The sequence below is a fragment of the Periophthalmus magnuspinnatus genome, chromosome 5, assembly GCF_009829125.3.
Source record: "Periophthalmus magnuspinnatus isolate fPerMag1 chromosome 5, fPerMag1.2.pri, whole genome shotgun sequence".
Taxonomy (NCBI): Eukaryota; Metazoa; Chordata; class Actinopteri; order Gobiiformes; family Gobiidae; genus Periophthalmus; species Periophthalmus magnuspinnatus.
The window spans coordinates 16,105,637-16,128,840 of NC_047130.1; the positions used below are offsets into that span (position 1 = coordinate 16,105,637).

Sequence of the window (23,204 nt, forward strand, 5' to 3'; positions counted from 1 at the left end):
GCATTGTCCATTAGCATAAACAATTTGTGGCTAATGTTGCTAACATTCAACAATATGGATCTATAATAAGAACTTAACATACTCCCATCATCATCTTTTTTGTCATGGTTCCATATTAGCATTATCCGTTAGCATAAGCAGTTCTTGGCTAACATTGCTAACCATCACACATCAGCTAAACTTTGTCGTCATAGTTCCATATTAGCATTATCCATTAGCATAAACAGTTCTTGGCTAATGTTGCTAATCATCACACATCAGCTAAACTTTGTCGTCCTGGTTCCATATTAGCATTAGCTGTTAGCATAAGCAGTTTTTGGCTAACTTTGTTGACCATCATCATACTTCATCTAAACTTTGCCGCCATGGTTCCATATTACCATTAGCCATTGGCATAAGCAGTTTGTGGCTAACGTTGCTAACCATCACACGTCGTCGTCGTCATCGTTCTGCTTTAGCCGGGTCTCTCTGCGGCTCCTCTGGCTCCCTCTCTGCGGGAGCCGCCCCACAGGGTCATAGCACAGGACGTACTGTTGCCAGATCTTCCGGAAGGCCGTTCTGAACTTGTTGATGCGGAAAGCGTAGACGACGGGGTTGACTGCGGAGTTAGCGTGACTTAGCAAGATGGCTACGTAGATGAGGTCGGCGGGAGAGTCGCAGGACGGGCAGAACAGTGTGATACAGTTGAGGATGTGGAGGGGCAGCCAGCTCACAGCGAACAGAAACAAAACCAGAGCCAGGGATTTGGCCAGTTTCAGCTCTTTACCGAAGTATCGCCGTGGATCAGAGTGACTCGACATCACCTGGAGAAAGAGAGTTAAAGGAGATGTATTAGCATTTTTTGTGTATTTTGGATAAAGGACCTGCACCGGACTTTTTTTTCCATTTGAGCAAAATTTATCTTGCCCTAGCACCATACACTGTTTATATAAATGGACATAGCTAACCTGCTAGCGTCCACGTTCCAAAGAGGAAGTGATCATGGGTGCACTTCCGGCTCCATTGACTCCGGTTCCATTTCACTTTCTGTGTAAAAACTGTGTCCTCTCTCTGTAACTGCTGCTGTCAGACTCGTCATTTTGGTCTTAAATGTTCATATTAACCCTCTCTACATGATCCTGGGGTTTTTATTTCACTATTGTGTCTGTAAATCAAGATATGAACATTAATAACAGACAAATCAGACGCCTTCTTTCCCCAAGGTCTTTCCTGGGTTGATTGGTTTGACTGACAGTGTTGCTAAGCGCCCGTTCCCTATTATACCAGCGGTGCGGGCAGAAAGGGGCATTACCTTCAACAGCCTCGCTCTGTATTGGCTCGTTGGTTGCTATGATACTCTCGGTCGCAATTCCAAATATGAAAATGCCTCTCCAAATTAGCCGCTATAACTGCTCTAGCCTCGATGAGCTTCATTTGACTGGAGCTGAACGCTGTGGGTGACGTCACACTCAGGAGTGAGAAGTGCGTGGTTAGAATGCTAGTTGTTGTTAGTTTTACCTTGACTGTAAAACTCCACTCTGGTCTAGTCTGAAATTTGTGAAGAGTGCTTATGAACTCATCATGGTGAGTAATTTGGAAGTTCTGAATGCATAAGATCAGTGAGGCACTGCTGACTTCCTGTTAAAAATGCAGAACTGCTTCTCCACAGCTGCATTTCATCAGAGCTGCGGATTTTGAGTGTTGAAATATGCCAACGTATTTTCGCAACTTAAGTATGACCCAGAGTTAAGAATAAGAGTCAAAAGAAGTCGGCAGATAAGTGGAAACACACATTTTCTGAGCACTCAATCCCCCAATGCAGAAGAATACAGGATTAAACAATAAATACTGTGGCTCATCAAAGTCTATTCAGCATAATCTGTCCTCTCTAAAGTGAATGGATTCTTCACTTGACCCATCCTTCAGTGCAACTCATACACTGTGTTTATAAATGGACATAGCTAACCCACTAGCCGCCGTGTTCCAAGCAGGAAGTGATCATGGGCGCACATCTGGCTCCAAGGACTCTGGCTCCAATTCACTTTCTATTGAAAAACTGTGTCCCCTCTCTCTGTAACTGCTGCTGTCAGACTCGTCGTTTTGGTCTTAAATGTTTGTATTAACCCGCTCTACATGATCCTGGTGTTTTATTTCACTATTGTGTCTGTAAATCAAGATATGAACATTAATAACAGACAAATCAGGCGACTTCTTTCCCCGAGGCCGCTCCTGCTAGCGTTAGCAACAGGTGTGATTGACAGCATTACTAAGTGCCTGCTCCCTGCTAAACCAGCTCCAGGGCGGGAAGGGGCGTTACCTTCAACAGCCTCGCTCTGGATTGGCTCTTTTGTTGCTATGATACTCGGGGTTGGAATTCCTAATATGGAACTTTGCTCCAAATTAGCCGCTATAATTTACTAGCCTCGATGAGCTTCATTTGACTCTTTATACAGTCTGTGGTGCCGCTGAATTAAACCTGTCAGGAGTAGCTGGCAGTTATGTCTGTTTTGGATCAATGGAGGAACCGGAAGAAATTCACCCACACATGGGAAGAGCATGTAAACTCCACACAGAATGCACAGAAAGACACGGGAGTTGAACCTATGACCTTCTTGCTAGGAAGTAAGAGTGCTAACTAAAGGTTTTGTTTGTTTGTCTCTTCAACTTTTTTTACAATTACAATTTGATTTGAATATTACTACTTCACATCTGAACTTTGATCCAAAAAGTGAAATATCCAGTTTAAAGTCTGACCTTCTTGTTGAGCTGTCTGTGAATCATGTAAAAGATCTCCACGTAAATCCCCAGCATGAGCAGCAGGGGGAGCATGACCCAGCCGAAGAAGTTAAAGTACACCATGTAGTCCATACTGATGACCGTCTCGAACTCGCAGGTCACCACGAGGTCACGGGAGGTGGCGGGGAGGTCAGAGGTCGTGGAGATGTCGGAGGGTGAGAGGAGGGAGCCATTTTGTTGGAGCTGATGGAGGTTATTCCAGCCGAACATCGGGGTCAGTCCCACCACGAAGGACACGAGCCAGCTCAGGAGAACGGCGATCCCTGCACGGCGAGCGGTCACTACACGCTTGTAACTGTGGAGCGGACGACGACAGGTCAGAAAATATTACACAGGTTAAAATGAAACTAAACTCTAGATCCTCTTTAGCACTAAACTGTGTACATATGTTTGAACAGTGTTATCTAGACATTATTTGCTCATTTTAGTTCAAGCTAGGTACATTTGCAGCTTTGTGTTCCAAAACATCTAAGTGTGTGCTGCCCCTAGTGGTCATTGCAATTTCAAGTAGTTGGTGACATCACACTGGACTGTCCCGATTACAGCCAGATGTTTCTGATACAAACACCTGGCTGCAGGGGGTGGAGTCTGACGTGTGGACACCTGTTAAACCAATCACACTGTCCTTTATACCTCCAGACCCCTCCTCCTCTCTCACTCTGCCCTTTAGTCCTCCAGAAGACAAACAAATTGCATTTAACCTTATAATTCACATTGTCAGTTGCAAACTGCATAATTTAAAGAGCCCATATTACTACTATCACTTCATGACATCACAAGGTGGAACAGAGCATTTTGAGCTTTGGAGATGTAAACAGACTAATAATGAAATGTTACTCAAACATGTGTGAATGAAACAAAACACAACTCCAGGTCTGTTTTTGAGGAGGTAACAGCATTAGAACATGACTTAAACCTCAGAGTCTTTTTTCTGTAATATAGGAACTTTATTTTAAACGAGTCCAGACTCACAGATCTGACTCTCCCCTTTAACCCTCCTCACAACAGTTTAAAGAGCAGGTTTGGGCAGCAGGGCTTTGTTAAACCTTCTGTTTATGAGAACCAGAGCAAGTCCAGGCTTTGGGTCGATAAAATGAACAGACCCAGGCTCATGCTTCAGCGAGGACTCTGGGTATTTTTATATTTTTATTAGATTTATTTGGCAGGGACAGAGCAGACAAACTCATAAGACAGGCTGAGGAGGGACCAGCGGATCACCAAACACCTCACATGTGAATCTAGTCTCAAACTGTACACTCAGTACCACCGGATCTAAACCAGGTCTATAACAGGACTATTCTGGGTCTAAAGTAGGACTACATCAGGTCTAAACCAGGTCTAAACCAGATCAAAACCAGATCTAAACCAGGACTAAACCAGGTCTAAACCAGGTCTAAACCAGGACTATTCCAGGTCTAAACCAGGTCTAAACCAGGTCTAAACCAGGTCTAAACCAGGTCTAAACCAGGTCTAAACCAGGACTAAACCAGGTCTATAACCAAGTCTAAACCAGGACTAAACCAGGTCTAAACCAGCAGGACTAAACCAGGTCTATAACAGGTCTATTCCAGGTCTGATCTAGGACTAAACCAGGTCTAAACCAGGTCTAAACCAGGTCTAAACCAGGACTATTCCAGGTCTAAACCAGGTCTAAACCAGGACTATTCCAGGACTAAACCAGGTCTAAACCAGGTCTAAACCAGGTCTAAACCAGGTCTAAACCAGGTCTAAACCAGGACTAAACCAGGTCTATAACCAAGTCTAAACCAGGACTAAACCAGGTCTAAACCAGCAGGACTAAACCAGGTCTATAGCAGGTCTATTCCAGGTCTGATCTAGGACTAAACCAGGTCTAAAAGTGGACTACATCATTCCCACTGCAGTTTTAAACAAGAAACCATCCAAAATAGAACAAAAAAGTGGATTAAATAAATTCAAACCACAAACTGAAGAACAGCCCGGGTCCCGGCTGAAGGAGCTTGTGGACCACAGTTTGAGAAACACTGGTTTATAGACTAACTAACCCATTTTAGGCGATTAATTAAACAAATAAATAACCCTCAATAAGCCTAATTAAGATTATGCAAATCCCAATTAGACCTAACAAGGACATCTGGACGTTGTAATTGTGAGCTCATTAGTGCGATAATGAGGACGAGCACAGACGGGGAGGTGGGCGGAGCCAGAACCTGTTACACAGCGCTCCAATACAATGAATGAATCTGCAATCAGGCTTTTACCCCTATTATTAAAGACAGATATCAGGGCTGAGCTATTAATACAACTTTAATTAAATCTTGACATAATAATTTGAAATGATGGAGACGTCCACAGTCAATCCTTTGTAAAAACATGTGGTTTGGAGCCGGAAATGGACCTAAACCAGATTTTTTTTAGAAGAAAATGTGTCTTTCTCCTATACAGATGTGTTGTTTAAGCAGATGTTGAGGTCAAAAAGTCTGCTGCGTGCTGTCTGCATCTAATTAAAAAGCATTTTATTGCAAATTCGAGGTTAGCATGCTAGTTGTTGCTGTTTATTTATGTTTTAGGTTAGCAGTGTGCAGATACTTCATGAAATGGCCCATGTATCATTTCAAATACAACACCAATATTTACATAAAACTCCGCTCTGGTCTGCTAGTGTTGTGAAAAGTGCTTATAAACTCTTCTTGGTGAGTAATTAGGATGTTCAGAATGCATAAATTTAGTGAGGAGTAACTTTGGTTCACTGCAAATTGTTTAAAATGTACTACTTCTGTTTTTTACATGTTTTTAAGATGGTAAAAATCAGGTACACTGCAACTCCAGATGGGTTTTGATCACAGACTGTTTATATAAATGGACATAGCTAACCTGTTAGCCGTCGTGTTCCAAACAGGAAGTGATCATGGGTGCACTTCCTGCTTCATCAACTCCAGGTTTCTTGCTAGATTGAATTCCAAATATGAAACTGGGCTCTAAATTAGCCGCTATAACCGTTAGCCTCGATGAGCTTCATTTGACTGGAGCTGAGTGGAGGCAGTATTCAGCTCTATTTAGTTTGCTTGTTTCTGTTTTGAGTTTCTCTAAATCCTCGGCTGACGATGCAGCAGCTGTGTCAAACAAACATGTGGAGAGGCAGATGAGACACGGCTATAAATGTTTTTGTTGGAAATAAACATTTGAGTTTGTTTAAATATGTTCTACAGATCAGTCGAATCTCAGACTTTTACGAATGTCTGTCTGTTTTGTGTTTGTGTTTAAACTATGGGTCTGGCAGAAACGTTTGACCTTTCACCCCTGTTTAGCGGGATTAGAGTGACTATTTCACACTAATAACACACAAAGTATAAAAAGGAGGTAATAACAACCAAGCTCCCTCCAGAGAGAATAACGTCTGTATTAAAGAGGGGTATTTACGTCTATGGGGTATTAAAGAGGGGGTATTTACGTCTATGGGGTATTAAAGAGGGGGGTATTTACGTCTATGGGGTATTAAAGAGGGGGTATTTACATCTATGGGGTATTAAAGGGGGGTATTTACATCTATGGGGTATTAAAGAGGGGGTATTTACTTCTATGGGGTATTAAAGAGGGGGTATTTACATCTATGGGGTATTAAAGAGGGGGTATTTACGTCTATGGGGTATTAAAGAGGGGGTATTTACATCTATGGGGTATTAAAGAGGGGGTATTTACGTCTATGGGGTATTAAAGAGGGGGTATTTACGTCTATGGGGTATTAAAGAGGGGGTATTTACATCTATGGGGTATTAAAGGGGGGTATTTACATCTATGGGGTATTAAAGAGGGGGTATTTACTTCTATGGGGTATTAAAGAGGGGGTATTTACATCTATGGGGTATTAAAGAGGGGGTATTTACGTCTATGGGGTATTAAAGAGGGGGTATTTACGTCTATGGGGTATTAAAGAGGGGGTATTTACATCTATGGGGTATTAAAGGGGGGTATTTACATCTATGGGGTATTAAAGAGGGGGTATTTACTTCTATGGGGTATTAAAGAGGGGGTATTTACGTCTATGGGGTATTAAAGAGGGGGTATTTACGTCTATGGGGTAATAAAGAGGGGGTATTTACTTCTATGGGGTATTAAAGAGGGGGTATTTACTTCTATGGGGTATTAAAGAGGGGGTATTTACATCTATGGGGTATTAAAGAGGGGGTATTTACGTCTATGGGGTATTAAAGAGGGGGTATTTACGTCTATGGGGTATTAAAGAGGGGGTATTTACATCTATGGGGTATTAAAGGGGGGTATTTACATCTATGGGGTATTAAAGAGGGGGTATTTACTTCTATGGGGTATTAAAGAGGGGGTATTTACGTCTATGGGGTATTAAAGAGGGGGTATTTACGTCTATGGGGTATTAAAGAGGGGGTATTTACGTCTATGGGGTATTAAAGAGGGGGTATTTACATCTATGGGGTATTAAAGGGGGGTATTTACATCTATGGGGTATTAAAGAGGGGGTATTTACTTCTATGGGGTATTAAAGAGGGGGTATTTACGTCTATGGGGTATTAAAGAGGGGGTATTTACGTCTATGGGGTAATAAAGAGGGGGTATTTACTTCTATGGGGTATTAAAGAGGGGGTATTTACGTCTATGGGGTATTAAAGAGGGGGTATTTACATCTATGGGGTATTAAAGAGGGGGTATTTACATCTGTGGGGTATTAAAGAGGGGGTATTTACTTCTATGGGGTATTAAAGAGGGGGTACTTACATCTATGGGGTATTAAAGAGGGGGTATTTACGTCTATGGGGTATTAAAGAGGGGGTATTTACGTCTATGGGGTAATAAAGAGGGGGTATTTACTTCTATGGGGTATTAAAGAGGGGGTATTTACGTCTATGGGGTATTAAAGAGGGGGTATTTACTTCTATGGGGTAATAAAGAGGGGGTATTTACTTCTATGGGGTATTAAAGAGGGGATATTTGACTTCTATGGGGTATTAAGGCCTTGTATTGTTTTCAGCGTAGTGATACAGAGCTGTGATGTGGCTGGTGCTGGACTACTTTATGCTCCATTAACATTTGCATTTTCAGACGGTGGTTTATATAACACGAGAAGTGACTTGGTTTAATTATGAAGTTTAATTATAACAGGTCTGTCTTAAAGAAAAAGCAATTTGTCCCTCTCCCTCCTCCTCAGTATCTCACGCAGACGCGGTTGGGGAGTTATTATGAATATATAAAATGAAACTACATGCAGAATACTAACTCTGAGTAACTCGATTCGACTTTCTTTGTGGAGGTATTTCTGGTTGAGCTGGAATCGGATTCATTTCAACTGAGAATTTCAAATAAGTTTTGCCTCTAAATTCTGGTATAAACTGAACTTTGGACCATTGCAAACTGTTTAAAATGAGCTACTTCTTTTTTTCGTGTTTTTTAAACGGTAAAAATCAGGTACAGAGACTTTTAATTATCTTTTTTTACTCTATAATATAAAGATTCATCGTAGTCAAGTCCTTCCCCGTAGAACGAGACAGCAGCACCTCCACCTCCCCCATGAAACCAGTCAGCAACACCACCACCTCCCCAGAGAACGAGTCAGCAGCAACACCACCTCCCCAGAGAACGAGTCAGCAGCAACACCACCTCCCCCATAGAACGAGTCAGCAGCACCTCCACCTCCCCCATGAAACCAGTCAGCAACACCACCACCTCCCCATAGAACGAGTCAGCAGCGAGTCAGCAGCAACACCACCACCTCTCCTAGCGAACAAGTCAGCAGCACCTCCACCTCCCCCATGAAACGAGTCAGCAACACTGCCACCTCCCCTAGTGAACAAGTCAACAGCACCTCCACCTCCCCCATGAAACCAGTCAGCAACACCTCCACCTCCCCAGAGAACGAGTCAGCAGCAACACCATCTCCAGCAGCACCGCCACCTCACCCATAGAACGAGTCAGCAGCACCGCCACCTCACCCATAGAACGAGTCAGCAGCACCGCCACCTCCCCCATAGAACGAGTCAGCAGCACCTCCACCTCCCCCATAGAACGAGTCAGCAGCACCTCCACCTCCCCATAGAACGAGTCAGCAGCACCTCCACCTCCCCCAGAGAACGAGTCAGCGGCACCGCCACCTCCCCTAGTGAACAAGTCAACAGCACCTCCACCTCCCCCATGAAACCAGTCAGCAACACCACCACCTCCCCAGAGAACGAGTCAGCAGCAACACCATCTCCAGCAGCACCGCCACCTCACCCATAGAACGAGTCAGCAGCACCGCCACCTCACCCATAGAACAAGTCAGCAGCACCTCCACCTCCCCCACAGAACGAATCAGCAGCACCTTTACCAGAGAACTAGTCTGCACCACCACTTTCACACAAATCAGGCGCCTTCTTTCCCTGGGTCGCTCCAGCTAAGTTTAGCAACAGGTTTGACTGACAGTGTTGCTAAGAGAAGGGGCGTTACCTTCAACAGCCTTGCTCCGGATTGGCTTTTTGGTTGCTATGATACTCGCGGTCGGAATTCCAAATGTAGAACTCTACTCCAAATTAGCCGTTATAACTGCTCCAGCCTCGATGAGCTTCATTTGGCTGGACCCAAACACTGTGGGTGACGTCACACTCACTCACTAAACTTCTTTATACAGTTTCTGGTCTGGCCCCACAGCTCAGTTTTAAAGTATTCAAAGTATTCAGAAAAGTATTTGAATTGGAGCAGAACAGTATTTTTTATCTAAACTCAAGTATTCATCCCCCAAAGGTATAAAACGAAGCAGGTCCAGAGCTTTGTCCTGTATTTCAATAACCACATTCCAAGCAGACACGAGCCAGTCTGAATCTGAGTCAGGCCCCTGTGTATCGGGCCCCTGTGTATCGGGCCCCTGTGTATCGGGCCCCTGTCTGCATACAGATCACTCATACCTCCTTTTACCCTCCGCTCTCTACACTTTCACTCTGTGTTTTATTTTTGCAATTTTCAGCACAAATCATTTCAACGACACAGGAATATGAGCCCCAAGTGTCTCTAGAAATGTGTGAAACGACTGCAACAGAAACTAGAAACAACAACAATCAGGGAGGAGGAGGAGAGGGAGGAGGAGGAGGAGAGGGAAGAGGAGGAGGAGGAGGAGGAGGAGGAGGGAGAGAAGAGGAGGAGGAGGGAGAGAAGTGGAGGAGGGAGAGAAGAGGAGGAGTAACTAGCAACAGGAGTCAGGAAAACAATCAGGGAGGAGGAGGAGAGGGAAGAGGAGGAGGAGGAGGAGGGATAGAAGAGGAGGAGGAGGGAGAGAAGAGGAGGAGTAGCTAGCAACAGGAGTCAGGAAAACAATCAGGGAGGAGGAGGAGAGGGAAGAGGAGGAGGAGGAGGAGGAGGGATAGAAGAGGAGGAGGAGGGAGAGAAGAGGAGGAGTAGCTAGCAACAGGAGTCAGGAAAACAATCAGGGAGGAGGAGGAGAGGGAAGAGTAGGAGGAGGAGGAGGGAGAGAAGAGGAGGAGTAACTAGCAACAGGAGTCAGGAAAACAATCAGGGAGGAGAGGGGGAAGGAGGGAGGCCGTAGGAGGAGGAAGAGAGAATTAGGGAAGGAAAGGGAGAGGAGGAGAGTGGGATAGATTAGGAGGAAGAAAGAAGAGGGAGGGAAGGAGGGAGGGAGGACGGAGAGACAGAGGTTAAAGTAAGGTCGTATTCACACTAGCACTGGTTAGTACGCTTTAATCGAACTCTAGTTCTTTTGGCCACAAAGTCCGGTTCGTTTGTTCAGGTGTGAATGCACAATCGAACTCTGATACGGTCCAAAAAAGCGAACTCTGGTCCGCCAAAAAACCTAGGTCTTGGTCCGGTTGAAGTGAACTCTGGTACGGTTCGAATGCATATGTGAACGCCAAGCGGACCACAGGCCGCTCCAAAGACAGGAAGTGGATTACATGCAGAGCATTCTGGGTAAATAAAACCAAAACAAACACGGGTGCAAAGCTAGCGGAGCGGAGAAATGGCTCGTGGTCAGACGTGGAGTGAAGAGGAGGTAAAAGCCCTCATAGAAATATGGTCTGATGAAAATATACGTCAGTTACTCGTGACCACGCACAAAAACAACGAGGTTTATAAATTAGTAAGTGAAAAAATGAAAGCAGTAGGATTCCCCCGCACTGTAGCGCAGTGTCGGACAAAAGTAAAAAAAACTTCGTCAACAATACATAAATACGGCGTTTCTTCTTCATGGTTTTTTGTCTCGTTTCCTTCCATGGTTTTTGGTACAGCGCCACTACATGTGAAGGATTAGACAAGCTTCTCAAAAGGTTTGGTTCGTTTGACAAAAAGCAGTGTGAAAGCAAACCGCTCCAGTGGAAAATGTTAACAGTGTTTCAATTTTGGTCCCGAATAGAACCGAGTCTACTGGACTATTAGGTGTGAAAACGACCTAAGAGATACATAGAGGGATGGATAAAGGAAAGGAAGGGGTACTACAACTACTACTACTACTACTACTACTACTACTACCACTCAGCAAATCATATCAAGGTTAAAAGTGAGGGAGACATAGAGAGAGAGAAAGAGAAAGAGGGGGGTAAGGTTAAAGTAAGAGAGAGAAAAAGGGAGGAGGAGGAAGAGAGGGAGGAGAAGGGGGGAAGAAACTTGAGGGAGAGAGAGTGACTGGAGAGAGAAAGAGAGGGTGGAGGGGTGAGAGAAAGAGGGAGAGCAGAGAGGGAGCGAGGGAGAGGTGAATAAGGTGGAGAGAGAGAGTGAGGGAGATGGCGATAGAGGTAGAGTGAGTAAGAGACAGAGAGCAGGAGGAGATGTGAAAAGAAGAAGAGAGAAAGGATGGGGGAAAAGGGGGAGTAAGTGAGAAAGAGAGACTGGCGTGGGAAAGGAAGAGAGATGGAGGAAGGGATGAAGGGAAAGAGAGAAAGAAGAGGAGGGTGAGGGAGGAGCACATCACTGAGCACAGACAGGATTATATTTCTGAAAATAACACGAGTCTGACGAGTTTATGACGAGGTTCATTTATTTCAACTTTTTTTATTTGGTTTTTCCTAAAATATTTTTTGGATTTAAACTTTTATTTGTCACAAAAATCTCAAATGTTTTTAGAATTTTGGATTTGAAATTAAAACTAAACTGACGGGACAAACAGAGGAGGGTAGTACTCAGGTACATTTACTCTGTTACATTTACTCAGGTACATTTACTCTGTTACATTTACTCTGTTACATTTACTCAGGTACATTTACTCTGTTACATTTACTCTGTTACATTTACTCAGGTACATTTACTCTGTTACATTTACTCTGTTACATTTACTCAGGTACATTTACTCTGTTACATTTACTCTGTTACATTTACTCAGGTACATTTACTCTGTTACATTTACTCTGTTACATTTACTCTGTTACATTTACTCTGTTACATTTACTCTGGTACATTTACTCTGTTACATTTACTCTGTTACATTTACTCAGGCGCATTTAGTCAGGTACATTTACTCTGTTACATTTACTCAGGTACATTTACTCTGTTACATTTACTCTGTTACATTTACTCAGCTACATTTACTCAGGCGCATTTAGTCAGGTACATTTACTCTGTTACATTTACTCTGTTGCATTTACTCTGTTACTTTTACTCAGGTGCATTTACTCTGTTGCATTTACTCTGTTGCATTTACTCTGTTACTTTTACTCAGGTACATTTACTCTGTTACATTTACTCTGTTACATTTACTCTGTTACATTTACTCAGGTACATTTACTCTGTTGCATTTACTCTGTTGCATTTACTCTGTTACTTTTACTCAGGTACATTTACTCTGTTACATTTACTCAGGTGCATTTACTCTGTTACATTTACTCTGTTACATTTACTCTGTTACATTTACTCAGGTACATTTACTCTGTTACATTTACTCAGGCGCATTTAGTCAGGTACATTTACTCTGTTACATTTACTCTGTTACATTTACTCAGCTACATTTACTCAGGTACATTTACTCTGTTACATTTACTCTGTTACATTTACTCAGGCGCATTTAGTCAGGTACATTTACTCTGTTACATTTACTCAGGTACATTTACTCTGTTACATTTACTCTGTTACATTTACTCAGCTACATTTACTCAGGCGCATTTAGTCAGGTACATTTACTCTGTTACATTTACTCTGTTACATTTACTCTGTTGCATTTACTCTGTTACTTTTACTCAGGTACATTTACTCTGTTACATTTACTCTGTTACATTTACTCAGGTACTTTTACTCAGGTACATTTACTCTGTTACATTTACTCAGGTGCATTTACTCTGTTACATTTACTCTGTTACATTTACTCAGGTACATTTACTCTGTTACATTTACTCAGCTACATTTACTCAGGTACATTTACTCTGTTACATTTACTCTGTTACATTTACTCAGGCGCATTTAGTCAGGTACATTTACTCTGTTACATTTACTCTGGTACATTTACTCAGGTACATTTAGTCAGGTACATTTACTGTGTTACATTTACTCAGGTACATTTACTCTGTTACATTTACTCTGTTACATTTACTCTGTTACATTTACTCAGGTACATTTAGTCAGGTACATTTACTCTGTTACATTTACTCTGTTACATTTACTCAGCTACATTTACTCTGTTACATTTACTCTGTTACATTTACTCAGGCGCATTTAGTCAGGTACATTTACTCTGTTACATTTACTCTGGTACATTTACTCAGGTACATTTAGTCAGGTACATTTACTGTGTTACATTTACTCAGGTACATTTACTCTGTTACATTTACTCTGTTACATTTACTCAGGTACATTTACTCAGGTACATTTACTCTGTTACATTTAACTGAGTAACTTTTAACGAAAATGTACTGTCCAGATTGTATTTTTCTAGCTGAATACTTTTACTCCTACTTTAGTAATATTTCTTATTGAAGTAACAGTACTCTTATTCAAGTAATATATAGCACAGAGTAACAGTATTCTTACTCGAGTAAAAGTCGTGTTCCTCTTCCCTCTGTGAGTCTGGAGATTTGAACGTTTGTGTTTGTGGCTCCTTCAGACACGATTCAGTTTGGCTCATTTTTGTGGCTCTTTGACAATATCACATTTTGTAACTAATTTCACTGCAAGAGAAGGAAGAGAAAGAGGAAGAGATGAAGGGAGAGAGAGAGGGGAAGGGAAAGAGGAAGAGATGAAGGGAGAGAGAGAAGGAAGAGAAAGAGGAAGAGATGAAGGGAGAGAGAGGGGAGGGAAAGAGGAAGAGATGAAGGGAGAGAGAGAGGGGAGGGAAAGAGGAAGAGATGAAGGGAGAGAGAGAGGGGAGGGAAAGAGGAAGAGATGAAGGGAGAGAGAGAAGGAAGAGAAAGAGGAAGAGATGAAGGGAGAGAGAGGGGAGGGAAAGAGGAAGAGATGAAGGGTGAGAGAGAGGGGAGGGAAAGAGGAAGAGATGAAGGGAGAGAAAGAAGGAAGAGAAAGAGGAAGAGATGAAGGGAGAGACAGGGGAGGGAAAGAGGAAGAGATGAAGGGAGAGAGAGAAGGAAGAGATGAAGGGAGAGAGAGAGAGGGGAGGGAAAGAGGAAGAGATGAAGGAAGAGAAAGAGGAAGAGATGAAGGGAGAGAGAGGGGAGGGAAAGAGCGATGGAGAAAGGGAGGGGACAGTGAGGGAGAGGAGAAAGAGAGAGAAGGAGGGAGAAAGGGGAGAGATGGGGAGGAGAGAGAGAAGGAGGGAGAAAGGGGAGAGATGGAGAGGAGAGAGAGAAGGAGGGAGAAAGGGGAGAGATGGGGCTGAGAGAGAGATAGAGAAGGAGAAGAGTGATGGAGAGATGGAGAGGAGAGAGAGAGAAGGGGGGAGAAAGGGGATAGTGGAGGGAAAGAGTGATGGAGGGAGAAAGGGGAGAGATGGGGGTGAGAGAAAGCTAGACAGAGGAGGGAAAGAGTGATGGAGGGATGAAGAGTGAGAGAGGAAGGGGTGAAACAGGAGAGATGGGGTGAGAGAAAAAGAGACAGAGGAGGGAAAGAGTGATGTGGGATGGAGAGGAGATGGAGCGAGAGAAGGAGGGAGAAAGGGGAGAGATGAGAGAAGAAAGAGAGATAGAGGAGGGAAAGAGGGATGGAGGGAGAAAGGGGAGAGATGAGAGAAGAAAGAGAGATAGAGGAGGGAAAGAGGGATGGAGGGAAAAAGGGGAGAGATGAGAGAAGAAAGAGAGATAGAGGAGGGAAAGAGGGATGGAGGGAAAAAGGGGAGAGATGGAAGGAGAAAGGGGAGAGATGAGGGAAGAAAGAGAGATAGAGGAGGGAAAGAGTGATGGTTAGATGGAGAAGAGAGAGAGAAGGAGGGAGAAAGGGGAGAGATGGGGGTGAGAGAAAGAGAGACAGAGTTACAGTTTCTCTGCAAGCTACTTTTACCTGAATAGTACTTTTCCCAAAAAACTTTTTACTTTTACTTGTACCACTACTTTGTACTTCTACTTGAGTAATATTATTTTGAAGTAATGTTATTCTTTTGGTCTTAAATGTTTGTATTAACCCTCTCTACATGATCCTGGGGTTTTTATTTCACTATTGTGTCTGTAAATCAAGATATGAACATTAATAACAGACAAACCAGGTGCCTTCTTTCCACAGGGTTGCTCCTGCTAGCATTAGCAACAGGTTTGTTTGACAGCGTTGCTAAGCGAAGGGGTGTTACCTTCAATAGCCTTGCTCTGGATTGGCTCTTTGGTTGCTATGATACTCACAGTCGGAATTCCAAATATGAAACTTGGCTTCAGATTTGCCCCTGAGTCCAGTTTATTGGCTACTCTACCACCTCTGATATTAAGTTTTAACAAACACTTTCTGAAAATGAAAGAATCTCTTTGTACTTTGTAAGAATGCTGCGTGACCTTGAGCCTTTTTCATGTCTCTGGTCCAAAGTGATTGGAACGGTCAGATATTACGTAATAGTGCAGTCCCATTGTGAGGCAATGTCCACTCATCCACACTCAGGCCAAAGTATTTACCACAGAAACACTGGATCTCACCCTGGATCTCACCCTGAGTCTGTCACCTTCAAACTATTTGGAGCTAATCTGTAAAACAACGGCACATTTCAGACCAAACGATGAGCAACTTCCTCCAAAAACCACCAAACCCTAAAAGTCTTATGCAACAGATGACAACATGTGTCTGGTGTCTGTGTTATGAGGTTTAGAACTTACAATCCTCCATACTGTATGCACATACAAGAACTACAACAACTTTTGTCATTGGTTCCTACAGTTACTGCTCCTACTCCTGCTACTGCTACTGCTGCTACTACTACTACTGCTACTGCTGCTACTACTACTACTGCTACAGCTGCTACTACTACTACTGCTACAGCTGCTGCTACTACTGCTACTGCTGCTACTACTACTATTACTATTACTGCTACTACTGCTGTTACTACTACTATTACTGCTACTGCTGCTGCTACTACTACTACTATTGCTACTCCTACTGCTACTACTGCTGCTACTACTACTACTGATACTACTATTGCTACTACTGCTGCTACTACATGCTTCATACTACTTAGACATTTGCTAAACTCTTAATATCATAACTTCAAATGCTGTTACTAAAAGAACTACAAATACTTCTGCCATTAGTTGACTACTACTACTACTATTACTGCTGCTACTACTACTACTATTACTGGTACTACTGCTGCTGCTACTACTACTACTACTACTGCTGCTGCTGCTTTAAAAACAAACAAATAAACAATAGCTCTACAATAGATTAAGCAACACAAATCAGGGTTTAGTGATATAATGTGTGGGGTACCTCAAGGTTCCATATTGGGGCCTACATTATTCATAATGTACATTAATGAAATATGTCAAATATCTAAGATAATGAAATGTGTACTTTTTGAAGATGATACTAATATATGTTCATATTCAGGGGATGTATTGAAGAAGCTTTTGGCTCAATTAACTATGGAAATAAATAAGTTAAAAAAAATGGTTTGATAAACATAAATTATCATTGTTTTTAAAAAATAAAAATAATAAACAAAACTCATGTTATTGGGCAAGTGAAAAACTCAAATACAAGTTCAAATAATCCTTTCTGTCACCTGTATTGAAAGAGCTTAACAAGATGTATTTTTGTGAGTTAAAGATGAAACCTCACATAAGTCACTGGTTTAGTTAATGTGGAGAGATGAAAAGATCAAGTCATTTCCTGAAGCAGACTCATACTTTTACTCATGAATGTGTTCTGTCTTATTTAAATGACTGTATTTAAGTGTGGGGAAACTGCTGTAAGACTCATTTTCTGCCCTTGATTTCACTGCAAAACAGAGCCATTAGGACAGCACACAGGGTCCATTAAATACATCCAACAAAGTCGACAAGACCATGTATATTTGTACAGCACAACACGTACACGAAGTAATTCAAAGAGTTTTACAGAATAACTTGAACTGCCGAATTTAAGACGGCTCCAATAATATTCAGGGCATCTGTTCTCTCTCCTCCAGCTCATGTACATGATCTGTTTCAAGAGATGCTCATCAGAACTACAGACGTACAAGTGTTATATCAGTCAAACTACTTTAAAATCCATGTGTCTCAGAGCGAAGAGTCTGTGGAACAGCTTCACTGAACAATCAAAGAGGAGTACGGTTCACTTTAAAACATATTTAAAAGAGAAATAATGAGGAAATACCTGGAGAGTGAGGCCCTCAGTGTGAGGTCAGGAGAAGGGGGTGAAGGGTCAGAGAGCGTGACGTCAGTGTTGTGTCTGTTCTGTGATGGGGGGAGCTGGATATTTGTATAAACTTTGCTTCATGTCTTTTTCAAACCGTGTGCATGTTTGTGTCTGTACTGTTATGTTACTGTGTGAATTATACGTGCAGGTTTGAAATAAATATTCTAACTAACTACAATAACTACTACAACTTCTACTACTGATACTACTACTTTTACTAATACCACTACTTTTACTACTACTATTACTACTACTGTGACTTTTCCTTCTTTAAAGGCCCTGTACCCAATGTTTTCCTTTGTTTTGAGTCAAATAAATCTTGTCCCGGTGCAGATCTATTGGATAAGCAGCTCTGGAGGTCAAAATAAGTCCTCTGTGCTCTGTCTGCATCTAATTATAAAACATTAAATTACTCGAAAATCAGGATAACTGCATAAGGTAAGTGAGGAGTAACTTTGGACCACAGCAAACTGTTTAAAATGAACTAGTTTTTCATGTTTTTTTTTAAATCAGGTAGAGCGCCTGTAATAGTCTGTGACCTTTTCTGATGCGTCTGTCACTTAACATTCCTGCTCCTGATAAGACGGAACGCTCTGGCTCTGATCCGAACGTAGGTGCTGAAACCGTGTTCATACCTCTGAGTTCAAGGGAAATAACAGGAACTGACATGAACTCTTGAGTCAGATTTTCATTTTGTAGCGACACGTTTGTTTAGTCTTAAAGGCCCACATCACATCATCTGACCTCTGACCTCTGCTCTAATGTGTGCTCATCACAAACAGACCTGGAGTTGTGTTTTGTTTTTCTTACGCATGTTTAACACACAAACCCTGAATATTTAGGCTGAGTTCTTCTCTCAAACTTAAAACACTCTGTTCCACCTTGTGATGTCATCATGTGGTAATACAGGAAGTGCTCCACTGTGTTTTTAAACTCCACACACCTTCACTAGAATCATTTGGATCATTTCAGCCCAGGAATTGCCAGACTCTTCTGAACTAAAAGTAAAAGGAGCTGTTGAACTTGAAAACTTGAAAACTACCACTTCATGACATCACAATCTGTTTTTGAGGAGATAACAGTGTTAGAACAGGACTTTAAGCGACAAGAGTCAGTTTTGTGTCATACAGGAGCTTTACGTTTTTGCAATAGTTTAAAAAGAGGTGACACATAGATGGTAACTCTGTCCCGACTTGCTCCTGGTCTGCTTTGAAGTCAGTGTTGTCACGATACTAAAATTTCAAACTGAATTTTCATACTCAGGAATAGACTTGATACTCGATACCTATACCACAATGATAAAAAACACTCTTTCTTCAGACAATGTACTGTGCTGTTCCAAATTAAATGGTAAGGCTTTGTTTTCTATTCCCATGTGTCTTATATCTGTGTAATCCCTCAGTGTCCAGTAGGTTCATAGTGGTCCATGGGTGTATACTAGTCTATGTGTCTTATACTTGTGAAAGATACAGACACATCATTATAAACATATTCAGGCCTAACGCATTGACACAGTGGCTCAGTGGTAAAGCACAGCCCCACAAACCATAAGTTAACTGGGCCAGTTCACATTTCTGTTGTGTCCTTGGGCACTTAACGAAACCTGAGACCCAGAACACTCATTTGTTGTAAAACTGATCTGATAACTTAAGTCATTTTTAAATAAATGATGAATAAACCTTAAAAGCTTAGTGTGTAACTTTTCTAGCATGGCTCTGTTGTCAGCGTGAAGATGTTGCGTTTAGGGGTGTTTTAACTGCTCAAAAGTACCTTGAAAACTTGTAACTTGACCTGGTGACTTCACATGACCTGCTCGTCTTGGTGGAGATAGATACGTCTAATGCCCCAAATGCCATACTGTGGAACATTCTAGTGGGAATGCTTCATACTGCATACACATTTTCTGCTGTTAGTACTGTCTGTCTAGACCCTCAGTCGTCCAGGTCTGATCCATAGCAAACAACAAAGTTAAATCTGTCAACTGCACAAATTGTTGTAGGAGTGAAGACGTTTTGCTGCTCATCCAAGCCGCTTCTTCAGTTCTGGTCAGAATGCTGGTGGCCACTGCCTTAAATCTATCTGAGGGGATGGGCTAACCACACTGAAACTGTAAACAGCTTTTGTTTCCTGTTTCAGCTGAAACTACCCTATTCAGCCCTTAACGACCCTGCTATTGTCCTCATTGGTCTGAGGATGGAGTTGTAGATGGGGGAGAGATTATGTCTCAGGCCCCCATTTCTGTTTAAGGAAGGGTTTTCTTTCCTAACAAAAATAGCTTCTTTAACTCCTCTCTCAAACCATTTCTTTTCTCTGGCTAAGATCTGAACTTCACTATCTTCAAAGGAGTGGTTAGTGGCTTTGAGATGGAGATGCACAGCGGACTGGGGTCCAGAGGAGCTCTCCCGTCGGTGTTGGTACATCCTCTTATGGAGCAGCTGTTTAGTTAAAACATCTTCACTCCTACAACGATTTGTCCAGTTGACAGATTTAACTTCGTCGTTTGCTATGCTCTTAGTATTATAACTTCAAATGGTGTTACTTAAAGAAATGTGATGACTTCTGCCACTACTACTATAACTACAACAACTACTATAACTATAACTACTACTGCTACTACTACTATAACTACAACAACTACTACTATAACTACAACAACTACTGATATTATAACTGCAAAAACTACTACTGCCACTACTATTAGTACTAGTGCTTTTGCTACTTCTGCTACTTCTCTTACTTTAAAGGTCTTGTACCTGATTTTCTTCATGGAAATACATAGTTATAATGCAACACTGTGAAACATTCTAGTCAAAACAATAACATCTCATTGGGAACCTTTCACCAGAAAAGTTCCAAAGTGCGTCTTTAAAGCGTCCCCTCGCTGCGTCCCGGATCCTCCGCGGCCCAGACCTGGAGCTGTGCGTAAAACCAAACCAAACCAAAGCGGATAAAAGTGCGCGTGTGATTCACCTTTGGGCCTACCTCATCGGGATCTTCACGCGCAGGTACCGGTCCACGGCGATGGCGAGCAGCGCGAGGATGGAGCTCTGCGTGAGCACGAGCACGGCGCACGCGAACAGCAGACAGCTGTAGAAGTGCGTCTGGAGCCCGATGCTGATGGTGATGGCGAGCGGGATCACGAGCGCTCCCACGGCGATGTCAGCCAGCGCGAGTGACACGATGAAGCAAAACGTGGTGTCCCTCAGCGAGCGGTTAATACGCACGGCCCACACCACCATGACGTTCCCCACGACCGAGGACACGGCGATGACCACCTCCATGATGATGTACAGGGACCTGGATGAGGGCATGAGTCCGGACGACATGGTTGCGGACCCGGCGGACTGGCGCAGCGTCTGTTCTGGAGGTGCCTCTGAGCCGGAATGGAACCAAACCGTGCAGACGTGTTCGTGATAGTCCGTGTTGCGACTTTAAACTGGTAAAGATCCAGCCCCAGACTTGTCATGTTTCACGGAGCGGTGTGAAGAAGCGATATGTCCCGTGCGTAAAACGTGGTGCGCATGTTGGTGAAGGTGGATGTGTCCAGTGTCCCGAGCGCAGGAGAGGAGAGGAAAAGAGAAGAGAGAGAAAGGAGGGAGAGAGGCGAGTCCAGTCAACCCGGTGAGAGAGGGATAGACAGAGGGGTTGGAGGGGTTGGATGACTCACACGAGCGCCCTTCGTATCCAAATGAAACCGAAGGAGAAACTGGTTTAGTGAATAACGTCACGCGCCTCCTCTTTGCACAGCAGGCGTTATAAGTTGCTGTGTACAGTTTTGCATCATGTCTTTGTATATTTATGGAGAATTGTCGTGTGGAGCATGGGTGATGTAGACTTGTGGGTGGAGCCTTGTCCAAAATCGTATAGCTAACGGTAAGGAGGGTTTGAATAGGGCCCGGGAGAGATCTCTAGATTATTCAAACATGCATGGATGACATCTAAAACCTCTTCAGACATGTTTTTGATGAGGGAACAGAGTTATAACATGGTACATTGATTTTGCATTATACCACCTCTTTAATATGTCCTCTTTAATACCCCCTCTTTAATACCTCCTCTTTAATACCCCCTGTAATACTTCCTCTTTAATACCCTCTCTTTAATACCCCCTCTGTAGTACCTCCTGTTTAATACCCCTCTCTTTAATACCCTCATAATACTTCCTCTTTAATACCCCCTCTGTAGTACCTCCTGTTTAATACCTCCTCTTTAATGCCCTCTCTTTAATACCCTCTCTTTAATACCCCCTGTAATACTTCCTCTTTAATACCCTCTCTTTAATACCCCCTCTGTTGTACCTCCTGTTTAATACCTCCTCTTTAATACCTCCTCTTTAATGCCCTCTCTTTAATACCCTCTCTTTAATACCCCCTCTGTTGTACCTCCTGTTTAATACCTCCTCTTCAAGTCAAAGCGGTGCACCTCTTTTTGTCCCACTGAAAAACATATAAAGGCAAGAGGAGGTCTGAACCAGGTCAGAACCAGGAATAAACCAGGACTAAACTACAACTAAACCAGGTCTGAACCAGGTCCAAACCAGGACTATACTAGGACTGAACCAGGACTGAAACAGGACTAAGTCAGGACTGAACTTTTTTTGTTTGCTTAAAGCCACAGTGTGTAACTTTTTTGCTAAAACAGACTAAAATAAAAACATGTTTTTATTGCACTGAAAAACATAAAAACCTACATCCTTACTGTGAAAGGGCTCGCATCTCCACAAACCTGACCTTATTTGGTCTGGAGGAGGGGCTCTTCCTGCTTGTTTCCTTGGAAGTGCTCCTCTTTCATGTTGTAACAGGCTCTATTCAAATAAAAGATAAAAAGGTAAAACATCCGTCTCCCTGGAGAATGGTTTACAGTAAAATGATTGAGTTACAGTCTGAGCGTGTCTGGAGCTGATTCTTCTGATGGTTTGAAATGAAAGGCCCTGTTCACAGAGACTGAGTGGATCGAGCAGTTTGTTCAGAACAAAGTTTGATAAACTTTTTCAGTGGAGGTGGAGCTGTATTATTAATCATTTTAAATAGGTTTCTTTGATTTGAATACAAAATGTAATTGTTGAAACTGAGCATTTTGTATTTACTTAGGATGTTACAGTGGTGATAAGGAAGAGATTTTTGATCAAGTGCCTTTACTTCCTGTTTTTAGATAGATCTGAGAGGTCTGAGTGCTCTCATCGACTAGAGACCAGCAGTACACACAGCAGGTCAGATGTGGGATTATTATGGCATTGAAATATGTGAGAGCGCCCTCTACTGTCGGGCTGTTCCTCATGTGTCTTTGGGAACAGATATTGTATTAGTTGTGTACTTTTTATATGCTTTTGGAAAGACAAAGCCAGGTCCTAATGAACCCCAAGGTACTTTGTCTCTGTCATAGTATTTATTTTTACTTTGTTAGCAAAGATGTTGAGCCTGTCTTTAATTCTGTTAGTTTTGGTCAAATACATGCCGACAGTTTTATTAATGTTTAGTGTCAGACATGAAGATTGGACCAAATTACCAGTTTTGTCCATAGCGGAGGATAATGCTGTGCTGTGTGTAGATAATATCATCATCTTCGTACATGGTGATGTCTACATCTCTGCACACGTCTGGGAGGTCATTGATATAAATGCTGAACTACAGGGGTCCCAGAGTTGACCCTTGTGGGACCCCTGTTGTGTTGGGGCCGCAAAGAGGACACTGAATTGTTTTTTTCTCACCGATCAGAGAGATACAATTTTACCC

At 42.6% G+C, this 23,204-nt stretch overlaps 2 protein-coding genes across 3 annotated transcripts in view; one reads left to right on the forward strand and one right to left on the reverse strand.

The window, feature by feature from the left end:
* Positions 1-23,204, forward strand: part of myl6 (myosin, light chain 6, alkali, smooth muscle and non-muscle) — a 207,088-nt gene that overhangs the window by 103,178 nt on the left and 80,706 nt on the right. The gene's annotated exons all lie outside the window — the stretch shown is intronic.
* Positions 387-21,018, reverse strand: LOC117371035 (adenosine receptor A1-like). Of its 2 annotated transcripts, XM_055222102.1 has the most exons (4): positions 20,455-21,018; positions 2,941-3,070; positions 2,734-2,883; positions 387-803 (listed from the first exon to the last, which is right to left on the reverse strand). In XM_055222102.1, the coding sequence occupies exons 1-4, from the start codon at positions 20,796-20,798 to the stop codon at positions 426-428; spliced, it is 1,002 nt and encodes a 333-aa protein (XP_055078077.1). In that variant the 5' UTR covers positions 20,799-21,018; the 3' UTR covers positions 387-425. The 2 variants fall into 2 exon arrangements, with proteins under 2 accessions (XP_055078077.1, XP_033822516.1); XM_033966625.2 differs by having other exon boundaries at positions 2,734-3,070.

Bases quoted from the DNA above. Each gene is read 5' to 3' on its own strand.
- LOC117371035 (XM_033966625.2), bottom strand. From the start codon at position 20,798: ATGTCGTCCGGACTCATGCCCTCATCCAGGTCCCTGTACATCATCATG. The intron at 3,071-20,454 runs GTAGGCCCAAAG...TCCGCTCCACAG, and splicing joins CGCGTGAAGATCCCGATGAG to TTACAAGCGTGTAGTGACCG. The intron at 804-2,733 runs GTCAGACTTTAA...CTCTTTCTCCAG, and splicing joins ACAGACAGCTCAACAAGAAG to GTGATGTCGAGTCACTCTGA.